This window comes from Balaenoptera acutorostrata, chromosome 20 (assembly GCF_949987535.1).
Source record: "Balaenoptera acutorostrata chromosome 20, mBalAcu1.1, whole genome shotgun sequence".
Lineage (NCBI taxonomy): Eukaryota > Metazoa > Chordata > Mammalia > Artiodactyla > Balaenopteridae > Balaenoptera > Balaenoptera acutorostrata.
The window spans coordinates 44,321,879-44,345,868 of NC_080083.1; the positions used below are offsets into that span (position 1 = coordinate 44,321,879).

General features: G+C 37.1%; 1 protein-coding gene and 1 non-coding gene across 2 annotated transcripts; one reads left to right on the top strand and one right to left on the bottom strand.

The window, feature by feature from the left end:
• Positions 1-10,506: 10,506 nt before the first annotated feature.
• TRNAS-UGA (transfer RNA serine (anticodon UGA)) lies at positions 10,507-10,579 on the top strand. Its single transcript has one exon. It is a non-coding gene; the product is annotated as a tRNA-Ser (tRNA).
• A 6,664-nt stretch (positions 10,580-17,243) lies between these two features.
• ZPBP2 (zona pellucida binding protein 2) lies at positions 17,244-23,781 on the bottom strand. Its single transcript, XM_007177569.2, has 8 exons — positions 23,714-23,781; positions 23,517-23,582; positions 22,146-22,271; positions 21,325-21,486; positions 20,437-20,655; positions 19,798-19,880; positions 18,755-18,935; positions 17,244-17,713 (listed from the first exon to the last, which is right to left on the bottom strand). The coding sequence occupies exons 1-8, from the start codon at positions 23,760-23,762 to the stop codon at positions 17,619-17,621; spliced, it is 981 nt and encodes a 326-aa protein (XP_007177631.1). The 5' UTR covers positions 23,763-23,781; the 3' UTR covers positions 17,244-17,618.
• Positions 23,782-23,990: the final 209 nt, after the last annotated feature.

Sequence of the window (23,990 nt, forward strand, 5' to 3'; positions counted from 1 at the left end):
CGAAATGGAATCAGATACGCAAGAGACTTATTAGGGGGAAAGCCTGTGAAGAATAAAGGGAGAGGGAGCAGGAATCGGCATGGAAAACCTTCAGATCACAATGAAGGTCTAAAACTTGGGAATGGAGAGGAGGAGGGAAAGACTCAGTAGGAAGAGTCTCAGATGGCAGCACAGTCTGAGGGTCTCAGCCAAGCCAACCTGAGCAAAGGTGGTCTGCTGGAGGGCTCCCCATCAGGCAGAAGGGCCAGGCTCCAGTACCTCATACTCAGCCTTTGGCTGGATGTAGCCCCGGGAGCTGGGGCTCAGAAGACAGATCTACAGCGGGGTAGGCTAGAGGTTCTCGGTCAACTCTGCTTCCCACAGCAGGTTCTCCTAAAGAAAATCCGGGTGGTACCCTCCATGGCCACCACAGTACTGTATGATTCCATTTATATGAGGCTCAGGAACAGGCAAAACTAAGCAATAGGGGTAGAAGTCAAAATAGTGGTTATCTTAGTGGGGACAGTAGTGACTGGGAAGGGGCATGAGGGAATCTTCTGGAGTGCTGGAAATATATCAAGATTCATTGAGCTAACATTTAAGATCAGTATATGTTACTGTAAGTGTATTATATTCAATACATCAATAAAAGTCTTAAAAAAACACACAGCATATAACTCCATGTAAATGAAGTGAAAAACAAGCAAAACTACATGATGGTGGTAGATGTCAGAATAGTGGTTATCTCTGGGGCTTCCCTGGTGGCACAGTAGTTAAGACTCTGTGCTCCCAATGCTGGGGGACCGGGTTCGATCCCTGGTCAGGGAACTAGATCCCACATGCATGCTGCAACCAAGAGTTCGCATGCCACAAATAAAGAGTCCACATGCCGCAACTAAGGAGCCCTTGAGCTGCAACTAAGGAGACTGCCTACCACAACTAAGACCCAGCGCAGCCAAAAAAAAAAAAAAAGAAAAAGAATAGTGGTTATCTCAGTGGGTGCAGTATTGCCTGGCAAGCGGCATGAGGGAATTTTCTGGGGCACTGGACATATTTTATATCTTGATCTGGATAGTGGTTACATGGATGTGTAACCATGTTTACATGTGTAAACATTTATTAAGCTCAACACTTAAGATCTGCACACTTTACTGTGAGTTTTTATCTCAATAAAAACTTTAAAAACATAATATATGCACGAGGACATATTTGAACAGTACAGAAGAATATAAACAAATTAAGTAAAAGTTTCCTTTCAAACCTCTGAACCCTATAACCTAGTCCCACTTCCTTGAGACACCCATATTAACAGTTTTAGTTTTTATTACAACTAAACATGATATTCTTATATTTATTCTTGATTTATTTATTTTTTAAAGTTTTTTTTTTCTTTTTTTTGTTGCATTGGGTCTTTTTTTAAATTTTTTAAAATTTGGTTTTTGGCTGCATTGGGTCTTTGTTGCTGCACGTGGGCTTTCTCTAGTTGCAGCGAGCGGAGGCTACTCTTCATTGCGGTGTGCAGGCTTCTCCTTGCCGTGGCTTCTCTTGTTGCGGAGCACGGGCTCTAGGTGCGTGGGCTTCAGTAGTTGTGGCACGCGGGCTCAGGAGTTGCAGCGTGTGGGCTCCAGTAGTTGTGGCGTGCAGGCTCAGTAGTTGTGGCTCGCGGGCTTAGTTGCTCCGTGGCATGTGGGATCTTCCTGGCCCAGGGATCGTTGCAGCACACAGGATCTTCCTTGAGGCATGTGGGATCTTTCGTTGTGGCGCACGGGCTTCTCTCTAGTTGTGGTGTGCAGGTTTTCTCTATCTAGTTGTGGTGTGTGGGCTCCAGGGCACGTGGGCTCTGTAGTTGTGGCACACGGGCTTAGTTGCCCCGCGGCATGTGGGATCTTAGTTCCCCGAGCAGGGATGGAACCTGCGTCCCCTGCATTGGAAGGTGAATTCTTTACCACTGGACCACGAGTGAAGTCCCTTGATTTATTAATTTTATTTTATTTATTGTTTATTTTAAGATTTTTTTTTGATGTGGACCATTTTTAAAGTCCTTATTGAACTTGCTACGATATTGCTTCTGTTTTATGTTTTGGTTTCTTGGCCCAGTGGCATGTTGGATCTTAGTTGCCCGACCAGGGATCAAACCCGCACTCCCTGCATTGGAAGGCAAAGTACTAACCAGGGAAGTCCCTGATTTATTAATTTTAGATAGTATCTATTGACTCCCCAGGATTAAGGATGAATACTGTGAAACAACAGACAATGAACAAGAAGTTCAAAGTAGGAAAAGTGTTATAAAAAAAATACAGGGTACTATGAGAGTGTTTAATAAAAGGTAACAGGGTGGTCCCCTCTTACCTCTGACAGTCCTTTTCCCTTTTCCTTAAATGCTGAGTCCAGCCATGCCGAACTATTGATCTTTTATTTGAACATGTCATGTACTTTACAATGACATGCTTTTTTAAATACAGGTTGCTTTCTCCCTCTGCCTGGATTACCTTCCCCCACCTTATCCATCTTTTAAGTTAAGGCTCAAATATCCCTTCCTCGGTAGTTATCCTAGTTTCCCAAAGGATTTGGTTACTTCTTCCTCTGTATGGACCAGAGCATGTTGAATACATTTCTATTAAGGCATTATCATATTGTACTGAAATTACTAATACATATGTCTGTTCCACTGATGTGAAAGTTTCTAGAGAACAGGGTTTAAGTTTTACTTTTACGAGGGCCCAGTAAACATTTGTTTTCTTCAAAAGTGCCTTTGAGTTGGGGGAAGTTTGGGAGACACACCCAGAACTTCATGAGGGTGGCTCAACCAGCTGTCACTAATAATTTTTTTTTTTTTTCTGTCCTCTCAGAGTGCCAGCAAGGGACTACCTGTCTAAGGGAGATTAAACTAACCTAGAAACCTGAGGCTCATATTTGATCTGCTGATTTCTCTCTCTTTTCATCTCACATTTCTGATTCTAGAGTGAAGTTCAATACATTAATTGCATAAGTCTGTAAGGAATTTCCTGCTCCAGAAGCTGAAACTGATGATAGAGATGGCTTTGAAATGGGGTCAGTTGGAATAGTCATTATCTGAGCTTGGAGGGATGTGGGAGATTCCAGTAACTCTTACTCATTCTTCAGAACTCTTAGCTCAAGCACTACCCCCTTCTGATAGTTTCTATATCTCTCCAGTCTGAGTCAGAGACCCTGTTTGGAAGGAAACCATTTTGGAGAAATGCTAGCTTAACCACCTTGGGTTAGATAAGATCCTTTAGAGTTGGATGTCAACAGGTATTGGAGAAGAGGGAAAACTACCTTGCAGGTAACAAACTGAGAAATTTATTGATTTTGCTCCTAAGATGGAGAAGAGGAACATTGAAAGGAGAGAGGATGGAGAAGGAGAGAAGCACAAGCAAGATGGAGAGAGGCTGAGACTGGATGAAGCAGTAAAAACTTCTAGATATGGAATAGGTGAAAAACATTCAAGAATGGTGATGCCAATCTTGTTTCTGGTAGTAGTAAGCAAGGTTATTTATTATCCCTGGTAAATATATGGTTACATCTAAATGAACAGTAATTGTATATAAAAATAATAAAACAATATTAATAGCATCCTGGGGGGTTAAATACATGATAACAATAATAAAATAAAATAATATAATGAATTTAAAGTGTTCTAAAGGGTTTTATCTTATCTGGGAAAAGAGAAAAGATATTGTTTAATTTTAGACTTTGATAATTTAGTAAGTATGCTATAATTTTTAAGGTAACCATCAAAAGAATAGGAACAGGCTAGTGGAGGGAAAAAAACAGAGGGATAAAAAGATTATCAACAAAAAGAACACAAGAAACAAGAGAAAGAGAAACCTACAACAGGTGAAACAAATAAAAAGCCTAAAAGAAAATGGTGGAATGAAATCCAAATGTATCAGAAATTACATGTACAGGGCTAAATGAACCAGCAAAAATGCAATACTGTCAGAATGGATAAATTTATCTATTTGCTGTTTATGAGACATATCTAAATAACATACAAATATAAAGTATTGAAAATAAAGTGATGGAAAAATATTAGCTATGTAAATACTAACCAAGAGGAAACTGGTGTAGCTATATTAATATTAGGCAAAATAAACTTGGGGTATAAGGCATTATTAGTGGCAAAGAAGGTCACTTCACAATGATAAAAGTTTCAATTTACAAGGAATATACAACAATTCTGAATTGCTATGTACATAATAATATAATCTCAAAATGTAGAAAGCAAACACTGACAGATCAGAAGACAAAATAGTCAAATATGCAGCCATAATGAAGATTTTTACACCCTTCTATTAGTAATTTATAGGATAGCAGCTAAAAATGTCAGTAATACAGATGATTGGAACAACATGATTAACAAACTTGACCTGATGGACATATTTAGGAAGCTATACCCAACAACAACTGAAGAATATACACCTGGAACATTTATAAACATTTTCCATGTGTTGAGGCAAAAAATAAGTTTTAACATAAAGGACTGAAATTATATATAGCATCTTCTCTGACCACAGTAAAATTAAGCTAGAAATCAATAACAAAAACATTAATAAATATCACCATATGTTAGGAAAGTAAGGCACGTTTTTATTTTTTTAACATCTTTATTGGAGTATAATTGCTTTACAATGGTGTGTTAGTTTCTGCTTTATAACAAAGTGAATCAGCTATACATATACATATATCCCCATATCTCTTCCCTCTGCGTCTCCCTCCCACCCTCCCTATCCCACCCCTCAAGGTGAACACAAAGCACCAAGCTGATCTCCCTGTGCTTTGCGGCTGCTTCCCACTAGCTATCTATTTTACATTTGGTAATGTATATATGTCCATGCCACTCTCTCACGTCGTCCCAGCTTACCCTTCCCCCTCCCCGTGTCCGCAAGTCCATTCTCTACATCTGCGTCTTTATTCCTGTCCTGCCCCTAGGTTCTTCAGAACCTTTTTTTTTTTTTCTCTTTCTGACTTATTTCACTCTGTATGACAGTCTCTAGGTCCATCCACCTCACTACAAATAACTCAATTTTGTTTCTTTTTATGGCTGAGTAATATTCCATTGTATATATGTGCCCCATCTTCTTTATCCATTCATCTGTCGATGGGCACTTAGGTCGATTCCATGTCCTGGCTATTGTAAATAGAGCTGCAATGAACATTGTGGTACATGACTCTTTTTGAATTATGGTTTTCTCAGGGTGTATGCCCAGTAGTGGGATTGCTGGGTCGTATGGTAGTCCTATTTTTAGTTTTTTAAGGAACCTCCATACTGTTCTCCATAGTGGCTGTATCAATTTACATTCCCACCAACAGTGCAGGAGGGTTCCCTTTTCTCTACACCCTCTCCAGCATTTATTGTTTGTAGATTTTTTTGATATGGCCATTCTGACTAGTGTGAGGTGATACCTCATTGTAGTTCTGATTTGCATTTCTCTAATGATTACTGATGTTGACCATTCTTTCATGTGTTTGTTGGCAATCTATATATCTTCTTTGGAGAAATGTTTATTTAGGTCTTCTGCCCATTTTTGGATTGGGTTGTTTGTTTTTTTGATATTGAGCTGCATGAGCTGCTTATATATTTTGGAGATTAATCCTTTGTCAGTTGCTTCATTTGCAAATATTTTCTCCCATTCTGAGGGTTGTCTTTTTGTCTTCTTTATGGTTTCCTTTGCTGTGCAAAAGCTTTTAAGTTTCATTAGGTCCCATTTGTTAATTTTTGTTTTTATTTCCATTTCTCTAGGAGGTGGGTCAAAAAGGATCTTGCTGTGATTTATGTCATAGAGTGTTCTGCCTATGTTTTCCTCTAAGAGTTTTATAGTGTGTGACCTTACATTTAGGTCTTTAATCCATTTTGAGTTTATTTTTGTGTATGGTGTTAGGGAGTGTTCTAATTTCATTCTTTTACATGTAGCTGTCCAGTTTTCCCAGCACCACTTATTGAAGAGGCTGTTGTTTCTCCATTGTATATTCTTGCTTCCTTTATCAAAGATATGGTGACCATATGTGCATGGGTTTATCTCTGGGCTTTCTGTCCTGTTCCATTGATCTATATTTCTGTTTTTGTGCCAGTACCATACTGTCTTGATTACTGTAGCTTTATAGTAAAGTCTGAAATCCAGGAGCCTGATTCCTCCAGCTCCGTTTTTCTTTCTCAAGATTGCTTTGGCTATTTGGGGTCTTTTGTGTTGTTTCCATACAAATTGTGAACATTTTTGTTCTAGTTCTGTGAAAAATGCCACTGGTAGTTTGATAGGGATTGCACTGAATCTGTAGGTTGCTTTGGGTAGTATGGTCATTTTCACAATGTTGATTCTTCCAATCCAAGAACATGGTATATCTCTCCATCTGTTTGTATCATCTTTAATTTATTTCATCAGTGCCTTATAGTTTTCTGCATACAGGTCTTTTGTCTCCCTAGGTAGGTTTATTCCTAGGTTTTTTTTTTTTTAATTTTATTTATTTATTTATTTATTTATTTATTTATGGCTGCGTTGGGTCTTCGTTTCTGTGCGAGGGCTTTCTCTAGTTGCGGCAAGTGGGGGCCACTCTTCATCGCGGTGCGCGGGCCTCTCACTGTCGCGGCCTCTCTTGTTGCGGAGCACAGGCTCCAGACGCGCAGGCTCAGCAGTTGTGGCTCACGGGCCTAGTTGCTCCGCGGCATGTGGGATCTTCCCAGACCAGGGCTCGAACCCGTGTCCCCTGCATTGGCAGGCAGACTCCCAACCACTGCGCCACCAGGGAAGCCCCTATTCCTAGGTATTTTATTCTTTTTGTTGCAGTGGTAAATGGGAGTGTTTCCTTAATTTCTCTTTCAGATTTTTCATCATTAGTGTATAGGAATACAAGAGATTTCTGTGCATTAATTTTGTATCCTGCTACTTTACCAAATTCATTAACTAGCTCTAGTAGTTTTCTGGTAGCATCTTTAGGATTCTCTATGTATAGTATCATGTCATCTGCAAACAGTGACAGTTTTACTTCTTCTTTTCCGATTTGGATTCATTTTATTTCTTTTTCTTCTCTGATTGCCGTGGCTAAAACTTCCAAAACTATGTTGAATAATAGTGGCGAGAGTGGGCAACCTTGTCTTGTTCCTGATCTTAGTGGAAATGGTTTCAGTTTTTCACCATTGAGAACGATGTTGGCTGTGGGTTTGTCATATATGGCCTTTATTATGTTGAGGTAAGTTCCCTCTATGCCTAGTTTCTGGAGGGTTTTTATCATAAATGGCTGTTGAAGTTTGTCAAAAGCTTTTTCTGCATCTATTGAGATGATCATATGGTTTTTCTCCTTGAATATCTTAATATGGTTTATCACATTGATTGATTTGCGTATGTTGAAGAATCCTTGCATTCCTGGGATAAACCCCATTTGATCATGGTATATGATCCTTTTAATGAGGCACACATTTTTAAATAACTTAAGAGTCAAGGGAGAAATAGTAATGGAAATTAGAAAAAAATTTTAGCAATAAAAAATATACATATTAAATTTGTAAGATTAAACTAAAGCCATTTTTTAGAGAAAAGAATATGTATGTATCACCTTAATTGTTTATGTGAGAAAAGGAGAAAAGCTAAAGAAAAAAACTCAAAGAGTTAAGTATCTATGTCAAGGAGCTAGAAAAAATGTTAGCAAAATAAATCCAATTAAATTGAAGGAAAGAAAATAAAGGGCACAGCAAATAAAGTAGGAAATAAATAAAAAAGAGGTTCAATAAAGACAGACATTGGATCTTTGAAATGATTAATAAAATAGACAAACCTCTGGGAAGAGTGATAAAAAGAAAAATAAAGGGAAAAAGAGTATATATAATCAATTTCAAAAATGAAAAGGAGACAGTACTATAGACGCTACGGGCATCAAGAAGATAAAAGGATATTAGAAAAACATTATGCCAATAAATTTAAGATTTTAGATGAAATGAGCACTATCCTAGAAAAGTATAACTTGCTAAAACTATATCAAGAAAGAATAGAAAATATGAAAAATCCTGTAACTACAAAGGACATTATATCAACAGTAAAATATCTTCTCACAAAGAAAATTCCAAGCCCAGATGGTTTCTCCAGTACATTCAATTAAGCATTCAAGGATACATAATTCCAACCTTATACAAACTCTTCCAGAGAATAGAAAAAGAGGGAACACTTTCCAAATCGTTAATAATGCTAGCAAAATCTAACAAGAACAAGAGAAAGAAAAATGCAGGCCAGTCTCACCCATCAAGTTAGATGCAAAAATAGAAAATAAATAGCAAACCAAATCAAGAAATAAAAAATAATAATACATTAAGACTAAGTTAGATTTATCTAGGACTTCAAGGCTGGCTTAACAGTGAGAAATCAATTTACGTAATTCACCACATTAACAGTTTAAGAAGAAAGATGACATGATTGCTTCAATAGATACAGAAAATGCACTTGATAAAATTCAGTTTCCATTTATGATAAAAATTCCTAAATGGACCTAGAGATTACATACGAAGTAAGTCAGACAAAGACAAATATCATATAATATCACATATGTGGTATCTAAAAAGATGACACAAATGAACTCATTTACAAAACAGAAATACAATCACAGACATAGAAAAGAAATTTATGGTTACCAAAGGGGAAAGAGGTGGGGGAGGGATAAATTAGGAGTTTGGGATTAACAGATACACACTACTATATACAAAATAGATAAACAACAAGGACCTACTGTATAGCACAGGGAACTATATTCAACATTTTGTAATAACCTATAATGGAAAAGAATCTGAAAAGAATATATATATCTCTGAATATATATAAATGAATTACTTTCCTATATACCCGAAACTAATACAACATTGCATATCAACTATACTTCAATAAAAAGTTGTTGGTTGTAATACCATATTCCTTATATGTGGAATCTAAAATATGACACAAATGAACTTATCTACAAAACAGATTCACGGATATAGAGAACAGACTTGTGGTTGCCAAGGGCGGGGGTGGAGGGGGGTGTTGGAGAGGGACAGATTGGGAGTTTGGGATTAGCAGATACAAACTGTTATATAGAGAATGGATAAACAACAAGGTCCTACTGTATAGCACAGGGATTTATTCAATATCCTGTGGTAAAACATAAGGGGAAAGAATATGAAAAAGAATGTATATATATGTGTAACTGAACCACTTTGCTGTACAGCAGAAATTAACACAACATTGTAAATCAACTATACTTGAATAAAATAAATTTTTTAAAAAGTTTTTTGTTTTGAAGGAAAAAAAAGTGCATTAAAAAATTCCCAGGGACTTCTCTGGCAGTCCAGCTGTTAAAACTCAGTGCTTCCACTGCAGGGGACGCGGGTTCGATCCCTGGTTGGAGAATTAAGATCCCACATGCCTCAGGGCATGGCCAAAAAAAATAAATGAAAAATGTTTCTAAAAATTCCTAGAAAACTAGGAATAAAAGATATGTCTTTAATCTGATATACGTATCATAAAATATCTACAGTAAACATCATATTTAATGGCGGAATGTTATAAGCTTTCTCTCTGAATCAGAAACAAGACAAGGATGCCTACTGTCACTGCTTCTATCTATTTGACATTATATAGAAGGTCCAGAAAGTATATGAAGCCAAAAGAGAAACAAAATATGTAAGGATTTTTTTTAAAAAGAAAATTACATTACTTTCAGGTGATCTAATTTGTATATAGAAAGTCCAAAAGAATCTATAGATAAATTATTAAAATGAATAAGATAATTTAGCAATTTGCTGAAATTAATATATATATAAACCAACTGTATTCTTATGTACATCAGCAACAAAAATAAAAATGAAATTTTAAAATACCAATTGTAATAGCACCAAAAATATGAAATACCTAGGAATATATCTAACAAAAGGTCTGAAAGAGTTCTAACACATTAAATTATAAACTCTTATTGAGAGACCCGAGGAGACTTAAACAAAAGAAGGAATACTATGTTGAAGGATTAGAAGACACAATCTTGTACAATTGTGAAATCTTCCCAAATTAATTTATGGATTCAATGCAATCCAAACAAAATCTCAATATTTCTGTGTGTATATAACTTAATAGGGTGATTCTAAAACTTACATGGAAGTGCAAAGAGGCACAAATAGCCATGATACTCTTGAAGAACAAGGTGGAAAAACTTGCTCTACCAGATATCAAGATGGATTATTAAAGCTATAATATTTTGGTGTAGCATTAGAGCAGGGATAGACAAATAGAAAAATAGAGGAGGCATCTCAGACATAGATTCTCATGCAAAAATGGACACCTGCTACGTGACAGAAGTAACACTGCAGAGTACTGGGGAAAGGCTAGATTTTTCAACAAGTGGTGCCAGGACAACTGAGTAACCACATGGATGAAAAATTATATTTGATGGCTACCACACAGCATATATAAAATTAATTCCAGTTAGAATTTAGATCTAAATGTGAAAGGCAAGTCTATAACTATATTAACATTAAAAGCATTTGTTTATGGGGATTCCCTGGTGGTCCAATGGTTAGGACTCTGAGCCTTGACTGCTGAGGGCGCAGGTTCAATCCCTGGTCAGGGAATTAAAATCCTGCAAGCTGTGTGGCGTGGCCAAAAAACAAACAAAACAAAAACAATGTTTGTTCATCAAAAGATATCACAAAGAGGAGAAAAGACAAACCACACCGTGGGAGAAGATATTTAAAACATGTATAACTTACAAAGCCGTAATATCCAGTACAGGGAGCTTGTACAAATCAATAAAAAAAGATGACTCAATAAAAAAATAGACAAAAGTCTTCTGCAGAACTTTTGGAAAAAGAGAATCCTAATGGCTAACAAACATATGAAATGATGATTAACCTGATTAGTAATCAGGGAAACACAAATTAAAACCTCCAGGAGATACCACTACTCACTCACCAGCCTGGAAAAAGTTTAAAACTCTGACAATACCAAATGTTGGTAAGTATCTGAAACAATGAGAATGTCCAGTGTTACTTCCATTGTTACACTGTTTACTGTTGGGAAGATAAATTAGTACAATCACTGTGAATAACAGTTTGTCATTACAAATGGAAGACTGACCTACCCTATAACCCCAAAATTCAACAGCTAGGTATAAACTCTAGAGAAACTTGTGCACATATGCATCACATGGGATATACTTTAAAGAATTTTACTTAGTAGGATGTCGTAACAGTCAAGAACCAGCAACAACTTGAGTGTTCCCCAACAACAGAATGGATAAAAAACTGTGATATAGTCACATAATGGAATACTATACAGCAATGGGTATTAATAAACTAACTCTACATGAGATTAATCTTTAGAAAGAATCAAGGCATAGAAGAATATATTCATTATGATTCTCTCCATAATATTCAAAAACAGAGAAACTATATGGCTTAGGGATCCAACTTTGGTGGTAAAACTCCAAGAAAAGGAAGGAAATAATTATTATGATTCATCCTCTTTGGAGGAGGGATGATACGATCAGGGACAGGCACATGGGAAAGGAGTGGGTTTCTAGGAAGCTAGAAATATTTTATTTCTTCACCCGGGTGGTGGGTAGCTCAGATATTTATTTGGTAATTATTTGTTAAACTGTAAATTAGTGTTCAATGCACTTTTCTGTATGCATGTTATATTTCACAATAAAAGTGGTGAAAAAAAGAGAATGGTGATGCTTACTGTTTCATTTTAAGCTTTTTTGTGTGTGTTGAGGCAGTGTAACCCTTCCTCCATCTGCCTTCTGAAATCTTCCCTCAAACCTACCACCTAAATATCCAAGGGACAGAGGATTCTAAGCTGCTATCTAAGTCACAATGGCACTTAATTGGAGTACTTTATTTGTCTCAGACACTAGTCTGTGCCCTCCCTGGTGACAGAGACGGAGACTACTGAGAATAGTACCTATAAAAAATAAAAGCTTATTGATTGAATGTATGCAAATTACGGTGAAAGCTATGGATTCCTGGGGGGGCTGTGTAGAATCACTTCCTTATTTATCATAGGCCCCACAAGCTAATACAGAGCCTAAAAATTGTTGGTGTTTTATGGTTTACATAGTTCTTTCATACAAATTATATGATTACATAAAGTTACATTTTAAGAGAGGTTGAACCTGGTATTAGTTTCCCCATAGCAGGGATGAGAAAACGGTCTTTGTCAGAGATAGAAAATGATAAAGTCAGGACTAGAATCAGAAAGCCAGGGTCTTTCCATTGTAGACTGCAGATGTCTTCCTCACTTGCTTTCTGCCATTCAGGGGAGACATATTTTGCAAGATGCTTTGAAAACCATTGGACATTAGACTCCAACAACTGGGCCATAAGAAAGAGGAGGGAGGCACACGCACATATCTCCAGCCTCAATTTAGTCTTTCCTCTGCATTTAAAAATTTGGTTGACTTCCTTCTGTGTGAGCCACATTCCAGAAAACTTCCACAGAAATGAGGTAGGGTCCAGAAGTCTAAATTAGAGCTCTCCAGTCCAAGCTTTGTGACCTACATCTGCAAGAAAAGGACTTCAAGCTCATTTGGACTGAGGTGTGTTTCCTCTACCCTCTGAGTGGTATGCAACATTTTCTATTCAATGGTTGGTGGTTAAAGCCATTTTCTTTTCTCTTTGCTTCCTGTTTCCTTATCTTCTTTGTTTTCCAAACACTTTCACTGCTGTCTAGATATCAATGTGTTACCCTGGGATGACCCAAACTGATAGCACAATATCTGTTTATCCAAACTTCAACTCACATATCTAGCAGTCTCCAAAATAAACACTGCCACTAAGGAACTATACTTTGGCACCAATCATGTTTCTGCCACCTCAGGGTCCTTCAGACCTGCATAATTCATTATTGTGCCAGAGGGGCTAACCTGTCAGATCATACTAATCTGTCAATCCATCTATGTTCTTCTTTTCAAAGGACTGAAGAAGCTTTTGAAACTGAAGAAGGAAATCAAGAAGGGCCTCAGAAACATTTACCAGATGCATGACCTATGGGGTAAAGAAGGCTTGCCAAGGGTGAACAGTTAAGATGAAAATATGGCAGCAACCTAAAGAGTAAAAGGGTATTGGAGGATGAAGAACAAAATATAAAAGGAGAAAATACCTTCTGGCTTAGGAAAAAAAGAAATTCATAAACTCAAGAGCAGTGTCTACATGCGGTGGGATTTTCTAAGGAGAGGGGAAGAAAAGTCAAACTGAGCTGACATCATCAAAAAGCAGCAGCTTGGGGCTTCCCTCGTGGCACAGTGGTTAAGAATCTGCCTGCCAATGCAGGGTACATGGGTTCGAACCCTGGTCCGGGAAGATCCCACATGCCGCGGAGCAACTAAGCCCGTGCGCCACAACTACTGAGCCTGCGCTCTAGAGCCCGTGAGCCACAACTACTGAGCCCACGTGCCACAACTACTGAAGCCCACGTGCCTAAAGCCCGTGCTCCGCAACAAGAGAAGCCACCGCAATGAGAAGCCCGCGCACCGCAAGGAAGAGTAGCCCCCGCTCGCAGCAACTAGAGGAAGCCCGCACGCAGCAACAAAGACCCAACGCAGCCAAAAATAAATAAATAAATAAAATTAAAAAAAAAAAAAAGCAGCAGGTTGTTCCCTTGGCAGGCTCCTGCAGCATGTGCGGTATCTCCATGTCCTGCAGTGCATGGTGGCCAGCAGCTTCACCAACAACCCCTCTTCCTTGCGTGGTTTTGTAGCAGAGTGAGAAATTTCCCCATGAAGAGCCTTCCTTGGCACCCTAGAGGGCAGATCTCTGGAAAGTTCCGGAGAGTGAATTTCCAGCCTCAGTGACTTTTCTGTCATCCGGTGACCCATGGTTGTGCCCTCTTCAATAAGGTCTAGATCTCAGCCCTTGGAGCTGGTGGCTCTTTCATGGACACTCTGTCTCAGTCCCAGTGGTAGGAGCTGCTCTTTATATCCGCTACCCCTCTATTCTTTAGGGTTCTCTATATCTCACTATCCAATTCCTTGTTATTCTGCTCCTGTTATGGTTGACAATTCTTTATATTAAACCTTCCCTGTTCAAATTACTTTGTGTTTTTTGTCTCCTGATTGGACCCTGACTGACACACATACCTACAATGTTAACACTAACACTAAATAACCCTAATACTAAAACCAGATAATGATATCATAAGAAGGGAAAACTACAAACTGGTATGTCTCATGAAATAAATACAAAAATCCTCTATAGAATATTAGCAAATCAAATCCAACAATGTATAAAAATAACTATATACTATGACTAAAAAGGATTTATTCTGAATATATAAGGATGGTTCCAACATTTGAAAATCAATTAATGGGGCTTCCCTGGTGGCGCAGTGGTTGAGAATCCGCCTGCTAATGCAGGGGAAGCGGGTTCGAGCCCTGGTCTGGGAAGATCCCACATGCCGCGGAGCAACTGGGCCCGTGAGCCACAATTACTGAGCCTGCGCGTCTGGAGCCTGTGCTCCGCAACAAGAGAGGCCGCGACAGTGAGAGGCCCGCGCACCGTGATGAAGAGTGGCCCCCGCTTGCCACAACTGGAGAAAGTCCTCGCACAGAAACGAAGACCCAACACAGCCAAAAATAAATAAATTAATTAATTTAAAAAAAAAAAAAAAGAAAATCAATTAATGTAATCCATCACATCAACAGACGAAAGATAAAAAAATCACATGATCATATCAATAAATGCAGAAAAAGCATTTGGCAAAATCCAATACCCATTCATGATAAAAGCTTTCAGCAAACTAGGAATAGAGGAGAACTTACAGAACATCATACTGTAAGTTCTAGCTAATGCAATAAGACTAGATAAGGAAATAAAAGATATACAGATTAGGAAGGAAGAAATAAAACTGTTCTGTTTGCAGATGACATGATTGTCTAAGTAGAAAATCCCAAAGAATTTACAAAAGACTTCCTGGAATTAATAAGCAATTAGAGAAAGATCACAGGATATAAGGTTAATATACATATGGAAACCAAGGGGGGAAGCGGTGGGGGGTGGGTGTGGGATGAATTGGGAGATTGGGATTGACATATATACACTAATATGTATAAAATAGATGACTAATAAGAACCTGCCGTATAGCACAGGGAAGTTCACTTCACTACAGTAGAAACTAACACAACATTGTAAAACAACTATACCTCAATTAAAAAAATTTTAAAAAAAAAGTTAAATGCCTTCCTAAATATCAGCAATAAACACTTGGAATTTGAAATTAAAAATACAAGACCATTTACATTTGCGCAAAAAATTAAATATTTAGGCATAAATTGAAGAAAATATGTACAAGATCTGTATGAGGAAAACTACAAAACTCTGATGAAATAAAGAAAATCTAAATAAAGAGATATTCCATGTTCCTGGATAGGAAAACTCAAAATTGTTAAGATGTCAATTTTCCCCAACTTGACCTATAGATTCAATGCAATTCCAACCAAACTCCCAGCAAGTTATTTTGTGGTTATCAACAAACTAATTCTAAAGTTTATATGAAAAGGCAAAAGACCCAGGATAACTAACATAATACTGAAGAATAAGAACTAAGTCAGGGGACTGATACTAACCAAATTTAAGACTTACTATACAGAAATCAAGGCAGTATGGTATTGATGAAAGAATACATGAATTGATAATTGGAGTAGAATAGAGAACCCAGACACAGACCCACACAAATGTAGTCAACTGATTTTTGACAAAGGAGCAAAGGCAATTCAATGGAGGAAGGATAGTCTTTTCAACAAATGGTGCTGGAACCATCCATATGCCAAAAAAAAAAAAAAAAAAAAGAATCTAAACATACAACTTATACTTTTCACAAAAACTAATTCATCTTAGACTAAATGTAAAACATGAAACTATATAACTTCTAGAATACAACAGGAGCAAACCTAGATGACCTTGGGCTTGGTGATGAGTTTTTAGGTATGACACCAAAAGCATGATCCATGGGAAAAAAATTAGTAAATTGAATTTTACTAAAATTAGAAACTTCTGCTTAGTGAAAGACACTGTGAGAAGAATGAAGAGACAAGCCACAGAATGGGAGAAAACATTTGCAAAGCACATATCCGATAAAGAACTTGTATCTAAAATATACAAAGAACTCTTAGAACTCAACAATAAGAATGACTAATCCAATAAAAAAATGGAGAAAGATCTGAACGGTAGATATACACATGACAAAGAAACATGAAAAGATGCTCAGACCAGATGTCATTAGGGGATTTAAAATTAAAATGACAATGAAATATCACTATATACCTATTAGAACGGCCAAAATCAAAAACACTGAAAATACCAAAAGCTGGTGAGGATGAGGAACAACAAGAAACACATCCATTGCTGGTGGGAATATAAAATGGTAGACCAATTGGGGACACAGTTTGGCAGTTTCTTACAAAACTAAACATAATTTTACTATACAATCCAGCAGTCATGCTCCTACATATTTACGCAATTGATTTGAAAACTTATGCCCATACAAAAACCTGTACACAAATATTTATAGCAACTTTATTCATAATCACCAAAAACTGGAAGCAACCAAGATGTCCTTTACACACCCATATGATGGAATATTATTGGGCAATAAAAAATGACCTATTAAGTCACAAAAAGACATGGAGGAACCTTAAATGAATATTGTTAAGTGAAAGAAGCCAGTCTGGAAAGTCTACATACTGTACAATTCCAAGTTTATGACACTTTGGAAAAGGCAAAACTATAGAGACAGTAAAAAGATTACTGGTTGTCAAGGGCTCTGGGGTAAGGGAGAGAGATGAATAGGTGAAGCATAGGGCATTTTAAGGGTGGTGAAACTATTCTGTATGAAACTGTAAGGGTGGACACATGTCATTATGCAGTTGTCAAAACCCACAGAACTGTAGAACACAAAGAATGAACCTTAATATAAACTATATGATAGTTTATAATATGAACTATAGTTGATAATAATGTATCAACATTGGTTCATTAATTGTAACAAATGCATCACACTAATGCAAGATGTTAATAATAGGGGAAACTGGGGAGGGATGAGGGTGTGGGCTGGAGTGGGTATATGGAACTCTGTATAATATCTTCTCAATTATTCTGTAAACCTAAAACTATACTAATAAATTCTATTATTCTAAAAACAAACTGAAAGCAAAGAGACCCAAAGAAATAACTTTTTTGGTTCTAATTATAAAGGTAATATATATGCCTTTATATCATATAACAGTGATATCAAACAAAATAATACATGGAAAGTACAATGTTTTTATTATATTATACTTTGCTACTCTTCTTGACCTTAATATAGTCTTAGGTACATGGAAACAGATTGTTTGTAAACAACAAAACATATTTCAATAAAACTCATCCACTGATACTTAACACTTTCCTTTGCACACTGGAGATACTAAATGCCTTCTTAGGAATGCCATGTCAACTATCTTTTTAGGGTTTCTAAAAGGTATGTTTTCCAATGTTTTGGTCTTACTGATCTTACTTACTGGAACTATCTATGACACTCTGGGATGTGAACAAATCATCTTATGTTCGCCACCTCCACAAGCAAGTAACAATGCTTTCACCTCTAGTCTTCATGTTGCAGTTTTTGTTTGAAGTTTTATGGGCAAGATTTAGCTCCGTAGATTTGGATAGAAACGCAGGTCTGACATGTAACATCAACATCTGGACTAAAAGTCCCAGGACCACAAACCACTGCAGAGGAAAACACAATGTAGTAGATAATTATAATTTCAGTTAGAAGTATCTTATACCAATAATACAAATTGCCATTAATGTCACACCATTGACATTCTATATCTATGTTATACTATGAGTAATGTTCAGCCAGTTAAGTTGTGGAAGATTATTTATGAGGTTTTTTTTCTTGGCTGCACTGAGCGTGTTGCAGGATCTTAGTTCCCTAACCAGGGATTGAACCCGGGGACACGGAAGTGAAAGCGCAGAGTCCTAACCACTAGACCACCAGGGAACTCCCCATTTATAAGTTTTAAACATTGTTATCTGATGATCTTAAAGCCAGAAAAAAGTTAGAATCTTAGCTATTTTTTCCTTTAGCATCAGCATTTTACAGTATCTTCTGCATTGCTTCATTTATGAGTTCCTATTTCTTGTTTTCTAGTTCCTATTTACAATTTCTAGGCAGGACCATTTTGTTTTCTTTCATAGTATAGTAGCTTAAGTCAGAAGGGCTTCCTTGGTGGCGCAGTGGTTAAGAATCCACCTGCCAATACAGGGGACACGGGTTCGAGCCCTGGTCTGGGAAGATCCCACATGCTGCTGAGCAACTAAGCCCGTGCGCCACAACTACTGAGCCCGTGCTCTAGAGCCCACGAGCCACAACTACTGAGCCCGTGCACCACAACTACTGAAGCCCGTGCCTAGAGCACGTGCTCCACAACAAGAGAAGCCACCACAATGAGAAGTCCGCGCACCGCAACAAAGAGTAGCCCCCACTCGCCGCAACTAGAGAAAGCCTGCACGCAGCAACGAAGACCCAACGCAGCCAAAAAAAAAAAACACTACAGAAGTATTTTGTAATACAAAAGATTAGATTAGCAGAATTCATATACATGAAGATAATTATATTTAGAAATTTGGGCTTTGAATTTTTACTTCCCTTTAACTAAACATATTTTTTGGTAAAGAGAACCACTATAAATATTCAATTCAATTATGCTAAGTGAATTCCGACTATATAACCTAAATAATTAGATATTTATATTTTATAATTACCACAACAGGTAGCGCAATTGCTGTGGAGACCTTCATTTTTTCCAAAGCCTGGACGACAGCTATCTATTCGTACTATCAGAAAACTGTGGTCCACAAAATGCATAGCTGGTAGAGTTTTATTAAAGTCATGGTTGAAAATATATGCTTGGCTCCGGAAAAATTCTTCTATTCGATTTCTTGCCTAAGATTTAAAAACACCAGAGAGAAGTACAATTACTAAACTACGAACCAAATTTCTCCTCCTGTATCAGAGGCAATGAAACATAATACAAACATGCCATTGCTTTACACAACAGATGAATTCCCGAAAAGTTGCATGTTAATACTAAAATTAGTTTAGCCTTGACCTTACCAATTATTGTCAATTTTTATGCACAACAGTTAAGAAAAACTAAATTGAGGTTAAAAAGCACTTGTTTTGAATTATTTGCATCATGTCTATTCCATATGTAGATAACTGGGAGTTCATTATTTCTAATTCCAAAAAGCCAAGCAAAATGGAAACCGAAACTTTTCTCTAATCAGCATTACAGACTAATGGTATAAATTTTATTTTATTTTTTGAGCATGGGGCATGAATAATAACTAATAACAACCCATAAACCATGCACAATATTAAGGGTATGCACTCAGGGATAGAGGAGGAGAGTGAAGGGATTTTTTAGACTATGTCCTTAGCCTCTAAGGAGGCAGAGGAGAGAGCAACTATTTTGATCAGGGCAGATACAATTTTGGGAGAACCACTGTTTTAACCTAGGTTGACATGATTGTAAGGTTGTTCTTCAAGCTGCTGCTTAGTTACATTTGGAGAACAAAGACCAGTGATCCATCCTTCTGTCATAGGAAAAATACATAATATTAACCTGGGGAGCTATATAACATTCCAGATATACTCTTCCAGAACAAAACATTTTTAAATAGCCAAGATCTCAACAATCTCAGTTTATAAAACTGAAACCAAAAATCAATACTACTTCATATTTCAGTTTTTAAATAGCTTTGTATACTATTCAAATACTTTCCCCTTACACTGAAATTCTCACCTGGAGGATATTATGGTTAGTGGTATCTTCACAGTCAACAGACTCATTGCATTTACCTTTCCACCCTGGTGCAAAAGGATTAACTGGAGGGGGAAAAAATAACATTTTCACAGAAAGATTCCAAAAAGTTCCAAACATTCCAATAAAGCTCCAAATGATGAATTCAGTATGCATGTGTGCATGTGTTTAATCTATGTAATTCTATTAATAAAGTAAAGGTGCACAATTTGAATGATTTATACATTATGATTTCACTCCATCTGGGGGCTAATGGAGGTAACTACAAGGCTTTAAAATGAATAGTAATAAATTTGGTTTGGTTTCTCCCTTTTGTTAAGTTCTCAAAAATACAATTTAAAATTCTATAAGAAGTTATAAGTTAAATATTAGCTACATAGTTAAAGCCCATATTTATAAAGTGATATTAAGTTCTAAAAGACAGGCAACAATATATCATAGTTGAAGGCAAATAATGTGTTAATTTTTAAAACCACAACCAGGTTAAGACCAACAACATACTTTGGTGCTTAATAAACATTTAAGGCCTACTACTTATAAACTTTCTATAATAATATGGTAATTAATTTTGTAATTAAGATTAAACACATAAAATTAAAGAAATATTAAAACTTTTTTTACCTTGAAAGGCTATAAATAGCTCAGGAATGAGGCCATGTTTTGGGACTTTAACAAAATGGCATTTATATGATGGTTCTATGACATGGCATGACAAATCAGAGATTAAATTATCCAAGATTTTCTTCAGTATTCTAAAAAGCAGATCATTATACTTTCCTACACAAGATTTTGTGGTAAAACGTACAGCCATCTGATATGAATAGTCAGGTTCCCGGTAGGCTTTAAAAAAGATGAGAATAAAACAATTGTACCTAGCATTAATTTCCAAGTAACATGTAATATTAAATCCCATCAATCTTGCAAACCAGCACAGAAACTTAATTTATCTAATAAAATGGGGTTTTTTTGGGTATTTTATTTTATTTTTTCTAATAAAATGTTTTAACAGTTTATCCTCACAAAAAGATATAAAACCAATAACTTTAATGAAAAAGGTTATTTTCATATGATATATTATCCACTCAGTACAAGAGATTGTATGGTTTCTGTGGGCTGGCTATATATATAAGTTAAAAGTATCAAGAAAAAAATAAGATTTTGACAGTGAGGGTCTTAATTTACAGAAGTGTTGCTGTCAGCACAGTCCAGTGAAAAGGATCATTAATTTGCTTTTATGGAATTAAACACCAGTTTTTAAATTACCTGGCAAAGTTGTGATAATGTAGATTGTGCCTGCATACCTAGACAGTGGGAAGTGGGAGGCTGAAAGAGGATTATTTAGGACACACTATTTTGATGTCAGTTTAAGTTTGCCTAGTCAAATACACCCAAAATACTCTATAAGTCATAACGATTATATATAAGACTCATTTTCACTAAATGAAGAAACCATATACTTAATTCTGATCCATATTAAATGTTTAAGTTAAAATGTATCTATATTCTTACCAAAGATCATAAAGTCATATCTCTGCTTTACTACCTTTTCTTCTTGGGTTTCTGCTTTGACAGTCTTATAAGAAAGAGTGCATGTGTAAAGTCCAGACAAAGGCTCCAGAAAGTCTTTCACCATCAGCTTTCCTGTTTTAGTTATATTTATTCTATTATTTCCTAAACAGAAAGAGTAAATTACTTGGTTATTTAACATGTAACAATTCAAACATTATTTAGTAAACTTGGGGTCACAAATAAATACAAAAATTTAAAAATTAATGGACTATTTTAACTTCAAGAATTCAACAAAATCTTAACTCTGTCATATTACTCAATGGAAAACCACATGAGATAAGTACACTTTTGAAATATATTTTGGTTTTCTTTAATTCATTTCTTGGCATCTAATTTCAATTGATTTATGCCAGTAATTCTGTAAGTGAGATCACACTGCCTTATAGTTCTATGCAATTTCTTCACATAAGACAGAAATTAACAATGCTCATATTATAAGACACCCTCCTAACATCGTGAAAAATTACATATTAGTTACCTCATCTCCTATCACAGGTGCTGCAAGGATAAATTTTAGGTTTTATAAAAACTTCTGAACTAATACAGCTTTGGGAAGTAAGGTACAAAAATTACTGCTTCAGCTTTTGCATAAGGAGAAAATAAGGCACAGACCAAGATATAATATGATTGTCTAAATATGGAGTAAGTGAATCTGTAGTTAAAATTAAATTTCAATTTGTTCATTCCAATAAATGACAGTGCTTTTCTTAAAAAATGTTCGCATCATTAAGAAAAGAAGATATTAAAATCGAATAACTTACCTGTTAATGGCTTTTCATTAGGCCCAACCCATAAGTAGGTGGGGTCCACTGTTTCTTTTACAGCGCGTTTCAAATCCATACAGACAAGGATTGGGCTACTGTGATGTAAATTTACATATACTTTCACTGTGACAAAATAAAACAATATATAACTACATTATATAGCAAAATTAAATTAAGAAACACATTTCCTACCATTTTGTCCCAAATTTACTTTGATTAGTTCTTTTTGGATTTCACTATGTTAAAAATCAACATATCATTATAACATTTGGAATGCTAAAGTCCATTCTGCTTCTCATAGACTCTTAAAACTCTAGACTGCTACAGAGTCAATATTTTTTCTTTTTTCTGTGATATTATAGTGTTGTTTATAAAAATGTACATAATACATTTTATTTTTTTAATATTTATTTATTTATTTATTTATTTATTTTGTCTGCCCCGCGTCTTAGTTGCTAAAATGTACATAATACATCTTGATGTACAGATTCAGAACTAACTAGAATAAAAAAAATTTGAAGGGTTAGTGGAATCAATTTAAAGATCAGAAAAGGATCTTTTGGTTGCAAAACTATTTTAAAGATGATCATTGTCATCCCCAAGGCAAACATGATATTTAACTATAAATTTCCTCTGTTAGGAACAATAATTAAATGGGACAGACGAGGAAGATTTTCTGCAAAACCTATTGTTTCGGATTTGATGGAAGCAGCAACAATGTGCTTGGAACCAATACAGTCCCACAAGATATTAATTTTAAAGCCTACTGAATGCCAGGCTCTGAACATATAAAGAAGACACCGTCCTACAATTTGGTGGTGGCAGGGAAAGGGAGGGCCGCCAAACACGGAGAGATTCCAAACTTGACCAATGCTATGAACCGGCCCAAAGTTATCTAAAGTTAGCCTTGTGAGTAATTTTCCTTGGCGGGTGTGAGAAAGTTTCATCACAGTGACAAATGACATTTGAGCTGAGCCGTAAAGGATATGTAGGAGTTCTAGTTAATAAGGGAAGGGATAAGGGCATTCCAAACAGAGGGACTTCCAGCCCCGGAAATCACTCCTCTGAGGGGACCTCGCATGTTGCAAAGCAGCGGGGACACCTGGAAGTGAGGTGGCATCAGAGAAAGAGATCTGAATTGAATCTTAGCTCCTAACGAGCTATGCAGCTTTAGGTAAGGTGATACAACTGAGGCGTAGTGGCGTCGCTGTAAGGATGAAACGATGCAACAACCTTCGGGAAGTGCAGAGCACACAGTATACGTTCAATAAATGTTTGCTCCATTTCCCTCCTCGGGAAGAACCTTAGCAGAGCGACGGAGCCCCCGGCTCTTCGGGCAGACTCTGCGGGTGAAGAGGTCCTTATTACCTGGATGTCCCGGCTTGCCATAAATGAAGCCTTTCTCAGTGCGCTCGGAATTACGCTGCCATCCAACTGCGGAGGAAAGAAACCACTGACTTTTTACGTAGAAGAGAAGCCAGGGCTCAGAGTGGGGCGGGGCGGGGCGGAGGAGGCAGGACGGAGAAGATGGGAGAGGCCAGGGGACCTGGCGGGAGGATCCCCACCTCCTGTGAGGTACCAGAGCACCGCGGAGAGTAGGGCCCACGCTCGCATCACGGCTCAGGGGCTAGCGTCGCGGGAGGGTTAGGCGTCGAGGGGCGGGCTCCTTCCTACCTCAGCCCCAGCGCAACGCCTCCCCATCTCCCCTCCACCGAGAGGAGCAAACCGACGGGGATCGACTCCCCTACCCGTCCGTCGCTACGGCGGTAGCGGACGCGCAGAAGAACGCTCGCGTGAACCGGAACCTCGCGCGCGTGGGCCGAGCTGGGCGCGTGGGCGTGG

Coding starts and splice junctions, on each gene's coding strand:
- ZPBP2 (XM_007177569.2), bottom strand. CDS start 23,762: ATGCGAGCGTGGGCCCTACTCTCCGCGGTGCTCTGGTACCTCACAGGA. Junction 22,272..23,516: donor TGGCAAGCCGGGACATCCAG/GTAATAAGGACC, acceptor ATTTTGTCACAG/TGAAAGTATATGTAAATTTA. Junction 19,881..20,436: donor GCTATTTATAGCCTTTCAAG/GTAAAAAAAGTT, acceptor TTCCCCCTCCAG/TTAATCCTTTTGCACCAGGG.